Below are 15546 nucleotides of genomic sequence, written 5' to 3' on the forward strand. Positions count from 1 at the left end.
TGCCTGCTCGCATAGGTGCACCTTCTTGATCTGAAGCAAACACTAGCCATCCTTTTGTTACGTCACGAACAGCTGCGTCAGTTTTTTAAAGAGTATGTCTCATCTGGAAAATGGAAAAAAACATCATGAGGTCCTCCTGTTTATAAGCCATCTCATAAGCAACTGCTTTCAGCAATTTTCAACAAAACACACACAGTAGGAACATTTGTGGGGAAACTAATAGGCTATGCATGATTATAAAGAGGACAGCACCTGCACAGACGGGAAGAAAATACCTGTTCGGCTGCATGATGCATTTTTAAATGAAGACATTTAAAGAGATCCCTTTATCTTTGCACATTCTAGAACATATATATTCTCAATTAGAAAAAAGAGGTATTTTTTTGCTGATAGAATTCTGGAAGCAGCATTGGCACAGAAGCACTGTTTAGTGTCCCTGTTTCTTTTTTCTATGTGCGTACCTTTATATTTATAAACATTAGTGCGGTAGTGAATGCACCTTTATTTACAAAGGTTATTTTTGTCTTGTAGCTTCTATTGTCAATGCTTTATTTTATTTCAATGCTCATTATTGAGCAGTCCTGCCACTTATTGTCCAGCTGACTGTTTAAACAATGAAATTAGTTATGTGCTCTGGCTCCCAGCTCCCACAAATCGGCAAGCTTGAAAAACAGGAAATGAGATAATACAACATTTAAGCGGTGGCAGTGAAACTGCTTCAATGCTTAATCTTGCTCCAGATTGCTGAATTTGGCTTTTTTCAGGAGGGCAGCATATATAAACTGAAAAAAAATTCTATTAGTAGGTCAAACTTTCAAACAAACATCAGTGATGCAGTATGTGCAATACTTTGGTCCTAGTGAAACACTTCGTAAAGAACAGCAACCAAAATATCACAGCATTGACATAGCAAAAACTCTTAAGGATGTCGCCAGTAAAAGGCAAAGCAAAACCAATTTATTTGTTTTCTGTTGATGCTCACCAAGTGGAAGCAACAGCACATTTGCAGGCTTTTAAATGGAAAATTGTTCTCAGTGGCCCAGCAGTACTTGTTTGTAACCTCATTAGTACAATATGATGGAGCTTTTTGTGCGCAACATATTCAGCACTGCTGCCATTCTTCAGGAACAAATAGCTGACCTGTAAAAAAAGCAATACATATATTAGAAAGTTGATAAATGTAACACATGTTTACAAGCATTGAAAAAGTTTACTATATCCAGTAGCTGTGGTGCCAACAAAAGGATAATCTTGCCAAAACAAAGCAGCATAAAATTCATCTAAATATTCATTGGGCATTCTACTAAGTACTTGGACTGGGAAAAGTATGCCTTCGTAGTATAAAATTGTAAATAATATTCACAAAACCCAGTAAATATTTAGGCCCATATATTTTTTGCAAACAGTATTTTTTGTGTAAATTTTCTAGAGATTCTGTTGGACAACAGAAAGAATCATGTGTTTTTATGTAATTTATAAATAGTCTGACCAGCGGCACTCACTCCATACAATAAAATAGAACAGATATATGCAACTGATAATACATTTAGCTGATGATAGGTCATCATCAGCCTGACTACGTCCAATACAGGACAAAGGCCTCTCCCATATTTTGCCTGTTAACTCGGCTCTGTGCTTGCTGCTGCCAATTTATACCCGCAAACGTCTTAATCTCATCTACCCACCTTACCTTCTGTCTCCCCCTAACCCGCTTGCCTTCTCTGGGAATCCAGATAGTTACCCTTAATGACCAGCGGTTATCCTGTGTACGCGCTACATGCCCGGCCCATGTCCATTTCTTCTTCGCGATTTCAGCTATGATATCCTTGACCCCCGTTTGTTCCCTAATCCACACTGCTCTCTTCTTGACTCTTAAGGTTACATCTACCATTTTTCTTTCCATTGCTCACTGCGTCGTCCTCAATTTAGACTGAACCCTCTTTGTAAGTCTTCAGGTTTCTGCTCCGTAGCTAAGTACCGGCAAGATACTGCTGTTATATACCTGCCTCTTGAGGGATAGTGGCAATCTACCTGTCATAAATGGAGAGTTCTTGCCAAATATGCTCCGCCTCATTCTTATTCTTCTAGTTACTTCAATCTCATGGTTCGGCTCCGCGGTTATTACCTGCCCTAAGTAGACATAGTCTTCTAAAACTTGAAGTGCACTATTACCTATCTCGAAGCGCTCTTTTCCGAGGTTGTTGTACATTACTTTCGTTTTCTGCAGATTAATTTTAAGACCCACCTTTCTGCTCTCTTTGTCAAACTCCGTAATCATGAGTTGCAATTCGTCCCCTGAGTTATTTAGCAATGCAATGTCATCGGCAAAGCGCAGTTCACTAGGGTACTCTCCATTAGCTCCTATCCCTAACTGTTCCCATTCTAGGATTCTGAAAACCTCCTGTAAGTACGTGGTAAATAGCATTGGGGAGATTGCGTCCCCCTGCTTTACACCCTTCTTGAGTGGTATTCTGTTGCTTTCTTTATGAAGCACTATGGTAGCAGTTGATCCCCTGTAGATTTCTTCCAGGATGTTTATATATACTTCGTCGAGGCCCTTATTCTGCAGTGTCTGCATGACGGCCGATATTTCTACTGAATCAAACGCTTTCTCGTAATTTATGAAGGCTTTGTATAGTGGTTAGTGATATTCTGAGCATTTCTCTATTACCTGATTGATAGTATGAATGTGGTCAATTGTTGATTAGCCTGTTCGAAATCCTACGTGTTTCTTTGGTTGATTGAATTCTAATGTTTTCTTTACCCTGTTAGCAATTACCTTTGTAAATAGCTTGCATACTACAGAGAGCAAGCTGATCGGACTGTAGTTCTTCAAGTTCTTGTCATCTCCTTTCTTATGTATTAAGATGATGTTAGCATTATTCCAAGACTCTGGTACACTTCCCGTCAGGAGACACCTCGTAAACAGCGTGGCTAGTTTTTCTAACACAATCTCTCCTCCATCTTTCAGCAGATCTGATGTTACCTGATCCTCACCAGCAGCTTTGCCTCTTTGCATGCTCTTCAAAGCTTTTCTGACTTCTATCATTACTGATGGGGTGTCATCTTGGTTAATGCTAGTTCTTATATTATTAAGGACGTGGTTGTTCCCGTTACTGTACAGATCTCTGTAAAACTCTTTCGCTATTTTAACTATCCTATTCATATTGGTATTTATTTTGCCTTGTTTGTTCCTTAGTGCATGTATCCAATTTTTGCATATCCCAAGTTTTCTCTTCACTGCTTTGAAGTTTCCTCCAGTTTTCATAGCCAATTCTCTCCATGTTATACCTTCTTACATCGGATTCCTTATGCCTATTAATCAACTTTGAAAGCTTTGCCAGTTATATTTTGTTTGTTGTACTTGAGACTTTTATGATTTGATGCTTCTTAATGAGATTATTCATTTCCTGGGAAAGCTTGCCAGTGTCATGTCTAACTACTGTGCCTCCAACTTCCACTGCACACTCCGTAATGATACTCATCAGATTATCATCCACGGTATCTGCGCTATGGTTGTTTTCGTCAATAAGAGCTGAGTACGTGTTCTGAAGCGACTCTGAATTCCTGTACTTTCCCTCTCAGTGCTATCTAATTGATTAGCTTCTTGCGTATCAGTTTCTGTCGTTCCTTCTTCAAGTCTAGACAAATTCGAGACCGTACCATTTTATGATCACTGCATCGTGCCTTGCATTCTTTTAGACATCCTGCACGATGCCTGGGTCTGCACTCATTATAAAGTCTATTTCGTTTTTTTGGCATTAGGGCTCCTCCATGTCCACTTACGGTTTCCTCGTTTTCGGTAGAAGATATTCAAAATCCTTAAATTATTGCATTCTGCGAATTCTAGTAGTAGCTCTCTTTTGGGATCTCTAGTACCGATGCCATAATCTCCTACTGCCTGGTTTCCAGCCTGCTTCTTTGCTACCTTTGCATTAAAGTCTCCCATCAGTATATTATACTGTGTTTTTACCTTACTCATTGCCAATTTCATGTCTTCATAGAAGCTTTCAACTGAAGCGTCATCATGACTGGATGTAGGGGCGTAAGCCTGTACAACCTTCATCTTGTATCGCTTATTGAGATTAGTTACGATGCGTACCACCCTTTCATTATAGCTATAGTATTCCTTTATGTTGCCAGCTATGTTTCTGTAAATTAGAAACCCCACTCCAAGTCCTTTTCTGTCAGCCAAGCCCAGATAGCAAAGAACGTGCCCATTTCGTAGCACCGTATAGGCCTCAGCTGTCCTCCTAACCTCATTGCGCCATATTATACTCCATTTAACACCCTCTAGCTCCTCGAATAGTACAGCTAAACTTGCCTCACCAGATAAGCTTCCAGCGTTAAACGTTGCCAGGTTCAGGTTCCAATGGCGGCCTGTCCGGATCCAGAGATTCTTAGCACCCTCTGCTGCGTTTCAGATCTGTCCGCCGCCGTGCTCAGTTGCTTCGCAGCTGCCAGGGACTGAAGGCCGTGAGTTAATTGACGTATACTTGTGGGAGGTTGTGGCCAGATACTGCAATGATAGATCATTTACGACAGATTACACAATGAAAATTCTGAATAAATGCATTACATTCAGAATAGCATCTCTCGCCAACATTGCGTACTTATTCACTAATCACAACTCTTAAAATGTGCCAACATCTAAAATGACAACTGTCTCAATATCGATAAATGAAATCCTGAAGTCGCTGAAACTAAAATTTTATCATAACATTTTTTTCCAAGAGTACAATTCCACTAAAGTAGACCCAATAATACCGAAGTACCTTATTGCGTCAAAGCATTACGTAAAAGAAAAAAATTATACAGGCGCAGCTGAAATTAGAGAGTAGATGACCCATGACTTTCTCGCATTCGGCACCAGCCTTCACATCTATTTTTTCTTTTGAGTATGACCACTCGCACAAGTTTATAATTTCGAATTAACTAAAAAAGCACTGGCGCGAACCCTAAATCGCATGGCGCATTAGCGAGATGCACTCGTCGTCACCGGCAGGCAGTCCGCTAGAAGCGAACAAGAAATGGCCGCGCACCACGCGTCCACGTAAGTTCCGTTTATTCACCTGCACCAATTAGAACCGGCTCACTGCTGTGCACGCGAAGTTCAGAAATTGTGCAGCGCGAGTTCAGGGTGCTGGCACAGCGCGACCCCCAAAACGAATGACGATGTGCCAAGAAGGTGCAGGCCTTATTTATGTTCGCTTAATTTACACCATTAAGCTAACACTGAGCGATGACAAACCGCACATGTGGACAGTTTATGAGGCGCAAACATCTTGGCAAAACACCGCGTTCGTAGAGGTGGGTGCAGCGCCTACGCCTAAGTGCTGCGTCGTCTGCTCAGCTGCACGCGCGGCTCCACCAAGCCGGTACCATCAGCGTAGGAGGTGCACGAAAATCGTGAACCAATGCTGCATCTCTTCTGCACCTTTTCAAACGAATGGCAGGGTTCAGAGGTCATAAATGCTGCAATGCTGAAACGAATGGCGAAGTGCAGCACCCGTGAACTGGTTCACGTGGTGCAGGCGAATCGAACGGACCTAAACACAATCAGTGGCTGGGCACCTGTCCTTAGGAACCAGGTCGTTTCAGTTAATTTCAAGTTTTCCCCGAAAACAGTGTGTCGTTAATTTAAAAAATACGCCAAATTGAATCGGGGCTAGAACACTGTACCGAAGAACGTGTCAAATTTGTCCGGTTTTTACTTGCAGCAAGAGACAGTGGGGCTCTTCAATTTTCAGGCCTCTGGGAGCTCTCTGGTAGCCAGAGCTAGCCAGAGGGTCAGTCAGCTAGTTCCGGTCTGGACAAAAAACAGCGTCATGGTCAGGTGTGTGGGGAACCCGAGACAACCCGAAGCTTCTCGAAGATCGCAAAATCAAATACTGGGACAGCCAGCGTAAACGTAAACAAACTCTACCGTCATGGCAGCAAACGAAACAACGTGCCGCGTGTATGTTGGTTTTTTTCTGCATTGTCCGCTTGGAAATACGTAGCTAAACTCGCCAAAAAGCTGAAATAATATCCTCGAGCGTATTCATTTAGGGTACGATTTCGTACGCTCGCACGATCATTCGCCGCGTACGAAAACGAAACAGCCAGCTGGCGCACACTGCCTCGAGAACGATGCAAGGTAAGCTGCCGCGACGCTGACGGCTTAACAAACTCAGGTCTCTTTAGTACATGTATCAGTCACTGCACAACATGACGCGAAGTCACACGAAAGTGATCGTGTCCCCAAAAGAGTTCGAGGATATATACCTGCTCAGCTATCGCGTATTCAAGGGAGACACTCCCCGAAAAAACTTTATTTGAACATTTGTGCTAGAGACTTCGAAATTCAGCTAATGAGAAAGTTCTTAGTGTAGATTTTAAATCTACAATTAGTTTTTGTGTAGCTGATATAGTTATTGAGTTATACTAAATGACAAATTATAACCTGTATCCCATCTAGAATAAGCATCCCTCTGCGTTGAAAGGGTGTCTTCTTTGCCAATTTAATCTTGAGAGCTTTAAAAAGTTCTCATCACAACCACATTTGAGCCCCACCATATTTATATATCTTCTAATGGTGGTTGTGCATGGCATCGGCAATACGTTATTGCTTCGTAAAATTGTGTAAGTAGAGGGGCTCCTGACGATAAGCCAGAGGCATAGGAGTAGCCAGTCATCTGTACAGCGCCTGTTATTCTTCGTAGTGCACTTAGCTGCAGATATACATTCTTGCACAAGAAGAAGCTGCATTGGTGGAATATCAAAAGCTAGGAGTTTCTTTTTGATATCCTCTTCTTGCAGTTTTATTATTTCAACTTTACTTTCTTCCAGTTCTTTAGTAATTAGCTGGTTGCGCTTCAGTAGCCGTGCTTGTGCCTTCTTTAAAATGGCCCTTGCTTGACGCAAGGCGTCAACTTTGTGTTTCTTGGTAGGCGACACAGACAGCCTCATGCGCTTCAGTGGTTGCCGTTTTTCTGCTCGAGCAGCCTGCCTCTTTGCATGAATTCTAAGAGTATCAAAGAGACTGCTGCATGCACGACATATGCTTCCCTTCGGTAACAACATTTGGCACCTTTTATGCCTTAATTTGCTTTGCCAGTCAATGGAAGCAGACTCAGGGTCCACAGGAGGAAAATCCTTCAAACTGGGTCCTCCACCACAGATATCTACACTGTCAACAATTTTCAAGATATGTTCAATTTGCGATGCCCTTGCAGCAAAATTATTTACACCCATTGCGCTACAATCAACCGGCTTGCCAACTATATGCACTTGTACAGTCATGTCACATTTCACATGCACAGTTTTTCTGTTGAAAAACACACATGACCCATCACTTGCGCGCAGCAGAGAGGCGTCGTGGAACACGAGGTCATGATACCCTTCCAAGTCAATGCGATGAACACCCCAGGATAACGTCGGAAGGCACAAAGTGGACGCAACGCAGAACATTTCATCGAAAGGTGATGTGGCGGGGTCACTTGCCGCGACGACATCGCTGTTTTTGTTGACTTTAGCATCTGAATTTGGGGCTGTTAGTGCTTGCTGCTCGGCTTGAGACCTGCTGGTCCCACTGCAGGTCCCGCCTGTGTTCGCAGAGGAAGCTGCACCGCAAGCGTGCCGCCTCGACTGTTTTCAAGGACTCCTTATCTTCTTAGACAAGTAACTAGGCGCTCCTTTGAAAATAGATGGCACGGCGTCCTTTGAAAGTCCTGCTCTTCTGCTGCCAGACATCAGAACGCGGCCATTAATTTCTGCAGAATTTCTGCATAATTTCTGCTTTCAAAATAAAATGTGGGGCGAAATATTTCTCGCACACATGGTCTGTCCGCTGAAGGACGCGGTCCTTGCGAGGGATCGCCCGCCTCCATGCTTCAAGCCTGGCTTGATCTTGCCCCAGACAACACTCGATGTTTTGAGGTCATCCTCATATGGTACAATCGTCCTTGCACAGTTTTCATCGACCTTAGTACTTACTGAGGACGACACAAGCTGGTTTGCCCCGGAACTTTCTGAGGACAACAATTGGTCCGGAAAAGGTCCTGTTAAGGATCTTTTGGGGATGACAAAAGCATTGCACTGAGCACTTAGATATTGTTCCTGAAGACCTTTGCGTACCAAGTAGATGCATTTCATACGTGAACACTTTCTCCACAAGTTTGTTTCTTACAGTCATAAAGTTATTGTATATTTTCGCCTCGTTTTTTTGCAGAAAATTTTCAAGTTATGCATTGCGCTTAATGAGACACACATAATCGATTGGCTTAGGTATCGTACCTGGTATTGTGAAATGTCCATTTGAAACAGTGTGTTCCTAAAGTCACAGCCTTAAATCAGTCATTATACGCTGCTGTAGCGCGTAATAACAAACTAGCAGCTGGCAACCATTGACTATGTGGCACCATTCTAGATAGTCAAGTTGCTAAGCCATTCCAAGCCGACTGACTGTCAAAATGGCAGCGTCGTCCCTGTGAGGAAAAGTGCAGTGAACTAGTGAAGATTCGTGTCCTTTGTTGTTAGTGTGCATGGTTAAAAGTGAGATATGTGTGAGAGTGTAAATCGTAGGTGATGACGGTAGGTGAATTGCCGTGTTGATGGGTGCACTGGGCTGCTCAGCGTTCAGACTGATCATGGATGCATTGTCACCAGCCGACCGTGGCGAGGTGTGGTTCGAAGCAGCCTGGAACAGCAGCCAATCGCGATCAATTGGGCTTCGAAGCAGCCTTGTCCCAATGTGAAAGGATCGACTTTTGCATCTCACACATGGCCCGACCTCGGGAAAGTCAACTCAACGCCCCTGTCGAGTGTACTGATAGGCTGTCAGAGCGGAGCCTCAAACACTAGTGAGTGCATTGGGCGCGATACACGTGGTGATGAGGACACTGTGTCAAACTTTCGAAAAGATAACAAACGTAGTTGATTGAGCTGTGTTGACTATCTTGATACCGCTTTTTATTTTTCAAACTATACACGTACTCGAATGCCTGACAAAGCTGTCAGTTGTGATTAATTACTGTTAAATAAATAAATTTCAGTCATCAAGCTTTGTTTTACTCTAATAGTTTAGCACTGTCACCTTTGTGTTGATTGATACAGTATATATACTCGAGACCTCGCAGGTGTTTTTCTTTTGATATATGAAAATATCATGAAAAGAAGTAAATACTAAGTAGTATCACTGCCCACAGTACCGAACCGGCCACGCTATCATTGTTCTGAAAAGATACTGAAAAAGTCCTGAATTGTTGTTTTGAGGATATGCTGAGGTTGTTATGTGCATGGACAAGGGGACGGGATTAGCGCCTTTCTATTACCATAAGAGGACATTCTGAGGGCGTCATATTGTCCTCACGGAGGCATACTGAGGACGTCCTGAGGTTGTGTTTGTGTTGTCTGGGGCGGTAACGTAAAAAGCGAAAACTTTTCTTTGCACCACCTACGTCTGTGTTGCAGTAGGGTACAAAGCACTTCCCGATCGCGAAGCACACTAGTACACTGAACAACGAAGGACGTTGAAGTGCCAACGTACGTGAGCACGTTCAGAAAAACAAGCAACAACATGTCCAGCGTGGAGTAAAGGGACAGCAAGAATGCGGCGGTAAAGCAAGCGGCGGCGGTGGGTGGCTAGTTTAGCGAGCCCTTTCTGGAGAGGTTTCCTAACCAGAACAGCATGCGCCTCTCCCCACGAAGCCTTCTCTATGCGCTGTTCTCTCACCTAAACTATTCTTACACCATGCCCAAAACCTTCCAGAAAGCTTCCACGACTGAATTTTCCTGAAACCGTCTGGCGACCCTCGCGGGTCGCCAGGACCGTCTGACCCCAGAAAAACGAACGCCAACCAGAAGTGCACCGCGGGAGGTACGGAGCAGCCCGAAAAAAAACGAGCATGCTCTGGCAGCCCTTGGGTAGCCAGAAGTGTAAAATCGAAGAGCCTCAGTAACTACGCCATGTGCAATCTCGCCGAGACGAGCTAGGACTACAGCTAGGACTACGTAGCGCCCGCTACTTAACACATGCGCTATTTTCACCGCCGTAAACCTGACTACCAATTCGCATATGCCACTGACAGAACAAGGGCAAATACAAGTACTGCTGATATCCACTCACCTCCTATTTCAAATTGAATAAACAGCTCATCGCTGCACGGCCGTGACGGCCATAACGTCTACCCAACCAACGCCTCCTCTAAAAAGATGCCGGAAGAATGGCTCGCGCTCCCAGTGGAGTTGGCCTGCCTTCAGTTTTAAACAACCGCCACACGGTGGTGGTCGTGACCGACACTATCATTACAGCGGCGGGCGGTACAAGCTCAGCATTTTTCATCTTCGGCCCATGAGGGCGCGTCAGTCGAGAATTGTTCCAGACCTGCAACTGTACACCACTGTTTCGGAGGCTATGCAAAGTGTTGCGTTGTTGCACCGTCTGCCACAGGTGACACTAGCGACCGAGAACATTCTAAAATGAAGGAGGGAAAGCGTGTGGCAGCTGTTTTTCCTCTCGTGCAGTAGGCCTCTCAATAAAGGAGGCGTTTATCCAACGAGCGAACGAGGTGAAAACGGTGCGCAGTCATACACGTAACACGCTGTGGAATGTGGAAGTGAGCATAAACTATGCATGCGTTTACATTGGCCTAAAGCTAAATGAATTGCAATATCTTTGATGAGTTTTATACTATTACGTAAGTGCTTTACAGCCGTTCTAGTTTGTGGGCTTCTGAAAATTGCCTGTCGTTGGTTAGTTTTGGTGAACTATTTTTCTTAAGTGCAGTAGGGCTCTGCATGGACCAAAAGGCGTGTGTGTGGTAAAAAGTGTGCAGTTTAAATGCCACACTGTGCACTTGCTGGTACACTTTGGTCCTTTGAATGAAAAGAAACAAAAAAAGAGATGTTCCGTAGAGAAGCCAGTGCGAACTGAATTAATGACCAGAACAAATGAGCGTCCATGGCTCTTCGGTAGCTGTTCGTCTGACTTCATGACAAAGTGACCAAAGAAGCGGACACATCCGCTGTAACCACTTTACTTTTTTTGCCGCTTGTACGGGCTCGCATGCCACGAATTTCTGTCGAATAGTATATAATACGCAAAAGTAAGTAAGCTTGATAAACAGGCAAAATCTGTGAGCATTGGCCAGCAACCACGGTATGTGTCAGGAAAGCCCTTTGCCCCCATGTTAAATATCACAGATATTTTCCAAAACTTTTGCTTTATTTTAATTATTGAGAAAGGAAAACAACTAAAAGAAAAGTGCACTTTACCATCTCGCCCATATTTTGATTGTAGGCCATTCGCTTTTCTGTCACACTGTCCGGGCATTGGTAAATGATAACGAAAGCCGATGGGAATCCAAGCTGTTTCCAATCATCGACCACTGCTGGTAGGGAGAGGACGTCTGAGGTAGAGAGAAGCAGAGGTAATTGCAGTGACGGATGACGTGACCGATACGGTAGCAATGAAAGTGAATTGGTCTATTGTCGGCGGTTCTCCACGCAGCAGGGTCATGAGATTGAGCCGTAAACTGCTGCTCATGATAGGACGAGGGTGCACATAATGGAGCTCGCTGCGGGCTGGGCAAAGCGCACACTGAGGGAATACCTATGCTGGCGAGTTCTTGGCGGACGATGGCTTGAACCTTGTTAGCAGTGAGTGGGGTCGTGTCACTTGCAGCAGTGTGAACCAGAGCAAGGGTAATGGCTTCAAGTTCACGCCGTTCAATTTGGGTCACATGATCTGATGAAACTGGAGGTGGCGGCTGTGTTTTTGCATGGTCTTCACAAGACGTTGCAGCCGTATTCGGAAGGCGGGCAAACACGCTGTCAATCCGCCGGTTCTTCGCTTGCTCAAAGCGCCAGCATTCCTTTATATTGACGTCCACTGTGGAATAATTTTTGCATATGAGGAAGTTGAATGCGTTGTCCTCGATCCCCTTAAGAGTATGTCCAACTTTGTCAGCCTCAGGCATTTCAGCATTGGCTTTGCGACACAATGCTAACACATCTTTTATGTACAAGACGTACGACTCTGTCGAGGTCTGTGCCCTAGACGCGAGCATATTGTTCGGGGCCATTTTTCTTCCAATAGGCTTCCTGGACAGGTCCAAAATTTTCTTCCTGCACAATGCCCAACTCCCGAGTTCTGCTTCAAGCTTTTCATACCACGATTTGGCGATTCTCTTAAAATACAACAACAAGTTCGCACGTATAAATGTCGGGCCCCATCAATATAGAGTACTCACACGTTCGTACTCTGCCAGCCAATCTTCAACGTCTACTTCATCTGGATCGCCAGAACCGCTCAACGTGCCAGGATCCCGCGGGGTCTCGAGCACGAAGAATATGGTCACAGGAGGAGATGTAGTCACCGCATCATCTCCAGCCGCAGGAACACCAGGAGCAGATGCAGACACCGTATTTTCTGTCATCGTTGCAGAATGACCCTTCATACGATAGCCGCTGCGAAGTTCTGTTGCGAGGCGGTCACCCAGCACGTCCACCCAATGTGACGGGGCGAGATCTAGGTTTATAGTATAGCGTCCACAGTGAATCGGCAGCCGAACAAGATGGCTGAGTAGCCTCTCGCACAAGCGTCTAATGCACAGGTGCCTTCATCCTCTTCGCAAAGTGATACGCTTGCTCCTGTTGTTGGTGCACTATAACAATAGATATATTTGTTTTGCCCAAAAAAAAACACTTTGCATCGCATCTGTTGCCGCTCGCGCGATCGCTCCACCAAGGGAATCGAGCACATGTTATGTGAAGTTTTGCTCTCTTACACCGGCTCATTGGTCGCGCAGGCAAGTTTGTTATACCGCAATAATGCATTGCTAAAACACGATGCATTATGCACACAGCATTCACAAATACGCAGAACTAGAAAGTGCATCGTAGTTGCCGCTCTGTCCGATTTGGTTCACTGTTGCACACATTCCTGTGGGTGTTTTACATTATTTTATAACACGTAAAATCCAAGTTGTTTTACTTGAGGCTGCTGCTGTTGCATCCCAGCATCACGTGAGCCTAGCCATCACAATTTATGCAAATGCGGTTGTTAAAGCTCGCTAATGCACCGGTTTCAGGCAGTTGAACGTACCGAGAACTTACTGCTACCAGCATGCACTGCGGTTGCGGTGACATAGTGAAGCTTGCTGGTGAGATTGGTCTATTCACTGTACCCGAATGCTACAGCTTCGATCCGTATGATCAAAAAATGCATATCGAAAAAAATGTATGCGTTTGCTTTTCACAATGTAAACTCATAAACTTTGCGAAAATTTGTCGACAATACTGCCATTCAGAAGGTACCACTGAAGTTGAATGAAGTTAGCCGAAAGGCATAGATTGTAGCAGTGACTGCACGTTTACATAGCTCTAGCCATTTTAATTTGGTGTTCGAGCTTGAGGTTGTTGGCGGCATGTAGCACTACATAATATCTATTATAATTACGCTACATGCAGTCATTGTATTCGATTGATTTTATGACTGATTTATTTTATTGTTTTATTTTGATATCCAAGATATCATACACCTCATACAATCAAAGTAATTTATGAGTGTGAACAAGCAATAACGCACGAAGGGACGTAAAGTGTAACTTGCTCTTTGTGAGTTAGCAGCTGATCGTGCATCGTCGCTGTCACTGTGGGTGCTTTCATAGCCTTCTACGTCCACTGTGAAATTCTTGCCATCTAGATGGTTTGTTTCAACATCACTGCTGAAAGAAATATGAATAATTTTCTCCGCCGAATGATTTCAATCACATCGCGTCACACCTTTATCAGGGTGCGAAGAACATTTTCATTTTTCAAATTTTACTCTCAAATCGGTCAGCAAGTGAATCGTTTGGAGTGTGCTGCCACCTATCAACAAATGTACATAAACAAGCGCCACAGCGCTGGCCAATTTGAGATTGCTCAAGCAAATCGCGAGCCCACCTGACTTGCCGCATATGAAGCAAGTGCGAAGGCAGCAATAACGTTTCCGAAGGGGGAGAGGCACAATTTTCATCTGAAGTGGAGCCCAGGCAGGCAGATGTAGTTGAGTATTATTTTGGGGTCTGTTATACAGAGAGAAAAATTTCTGGAGGGAGGAGGGAACGTGCCTGGTCTTCTATCCTCTGACTACCCCGCTGGCCTTTGCCTTGCCACAGTGGACGTAGTGAAACTGGTTATGATCAGTCAAGTCTCAAGGAAGTTTTTATTTCAGTTTCTGCATGAAAATGGGGGTTGGCGAGAGAAAAGCAACGAGTTTAACATCACTTCACGGGCCTCATCATTGGGAAATTTTGCTTGTGCATGTACTTTTTAACTTTGCCGTCTTAACACTCCTTTCTGTGACGTTATGGTGGCAAAGAACTTGCAACATGGCCAGCTCTCGGGAAGTGTTCTAAATCTAGCGGGAAGTGTTCTAAATAGTGGGGGGTTAGCATTTTTAGTGGGTAGAGCTTTAGTGACTAATTTGATTATATCTGTAAGAGTAGCATCGACAAAGACATTTGCCTATCGGATAAGAAGCATGACAAAAGAAGGCAAAGTGCATTTGATGTGTTGTCTGGGTCACTGCAGTGGCTTCACGCGGTTCACGTACAAACTTTTCTTATGACAGAGGTTTTGTTTTTTATTACTGATTGTAGGCTGGTAATTGAATGATACAATTTGAACTGCTTTGGCATCACAAATTCTCTTTCTTGTAGCGCATGTAAATTATTTATAAAGTCTTGAATTCTTTTGCAATGTACTCATGCATGCCCTTTCTGTGCAGTGTACACACAGATTTCGTCGGCCACCGGTTGTGCTTGTGTGTTCTTATGTGCACACCGTATGACAAGACAACGGCCTGGCGAATGGTGGCTTCCCGACACCGAGGCGTCATCTATCTACGGGTTCATCCGACAAAGAAGGAAGTGCACGAATACCTCGAAGGGAGGAAGGACAACTGCTTTGTGGATCGCACGACATACTGGGGCATCAAGTTTCACCGCATCATGAGCACAAGTGAAAGTCCAGTGTTTCCTAACACGATGAGAAGTTTATATTACGATTATTCCTTCCAACATGCAGCATAAGGCGGAATTTCCGCACGTGCACAAATAGGCAGTACAGTAATCGCACACAAAGTCAAACCCACATATGTCGAGCTCACAAAATATGGGAATTAGTTTGATATACTCTGCAATTCCATATAATGTTTTTAAGAACTTTGATGATTTATGGTGAATGGTAGTGTGGAAGTAAACATCATAGTATTATGCGGGACGGTTTCCAGAAGTTTCGATTCTAGTTATCTGTACATACTTTCATTTTTTTTAAGAAAACATGCGAACGTGTGAGACATAGCCTAGATCCACACATGTGAGATGGTGTTGTTGCTAAATGTGAAAGAGAAAGAAATTGGAAGAAGGTGGTGGTCTTCCTCCTAACACCTACGCTCCCGCCACGAATGTGTCTGTCTTTATTGTTCACTTAATTTTTGGTATCCCTATTTCACTGGGATACTTGCCAACAAATATTCTTTTTGATAAGAACTGTTACTATGACAGCTTTGGATTGTTG

General features: G+C 44.0%; 1 protein-coding gene across 2 annotated transcripts in view; it reads left to right on the forward strand.

Moving 5' to 3' along the window:
* Positions 1 to 15546, forward strand: part of LOC142787008 (decapping and exoribonuclease protein-like) — a 123003-nt gene that overhangs the window by 85598 nt on the left and 21859 nt on the right. Inside the window, exon 2 of one of the 2 annotated variants that reach the window (XM_075884625.1) lies at positions 14756 to 14994. In XM_075884625.1, the coding sequence (XP_075740740.1) occupies positions 14756 to 14994 (239 nt within the window). The remainder of the gene's footprint in view (positions 1 to 14755; positions 14995 to 15546) is intronic. The other variant, XM_075884626.1, reaches the window with a different exon arrangement.

The sequence above is a fragment of the Rhipicephalus microplus genome, unplaced genomic scaffold (assembly GCF_043290135.1).
Source record: "Rhipicephalus microplus isolate Deutch F79 unplaced genomic scaffold, USDA_Rmic scaffold_41, whole genome shotgun sequence".
NCBI classification, from domain to species: domain Eukaryota; kingdom Metazoa; phylum Arthropoda; class Arachnida; order Ixodida; family Ixodidae; genus Rhipicephalus; species Rhipicephalus microplus.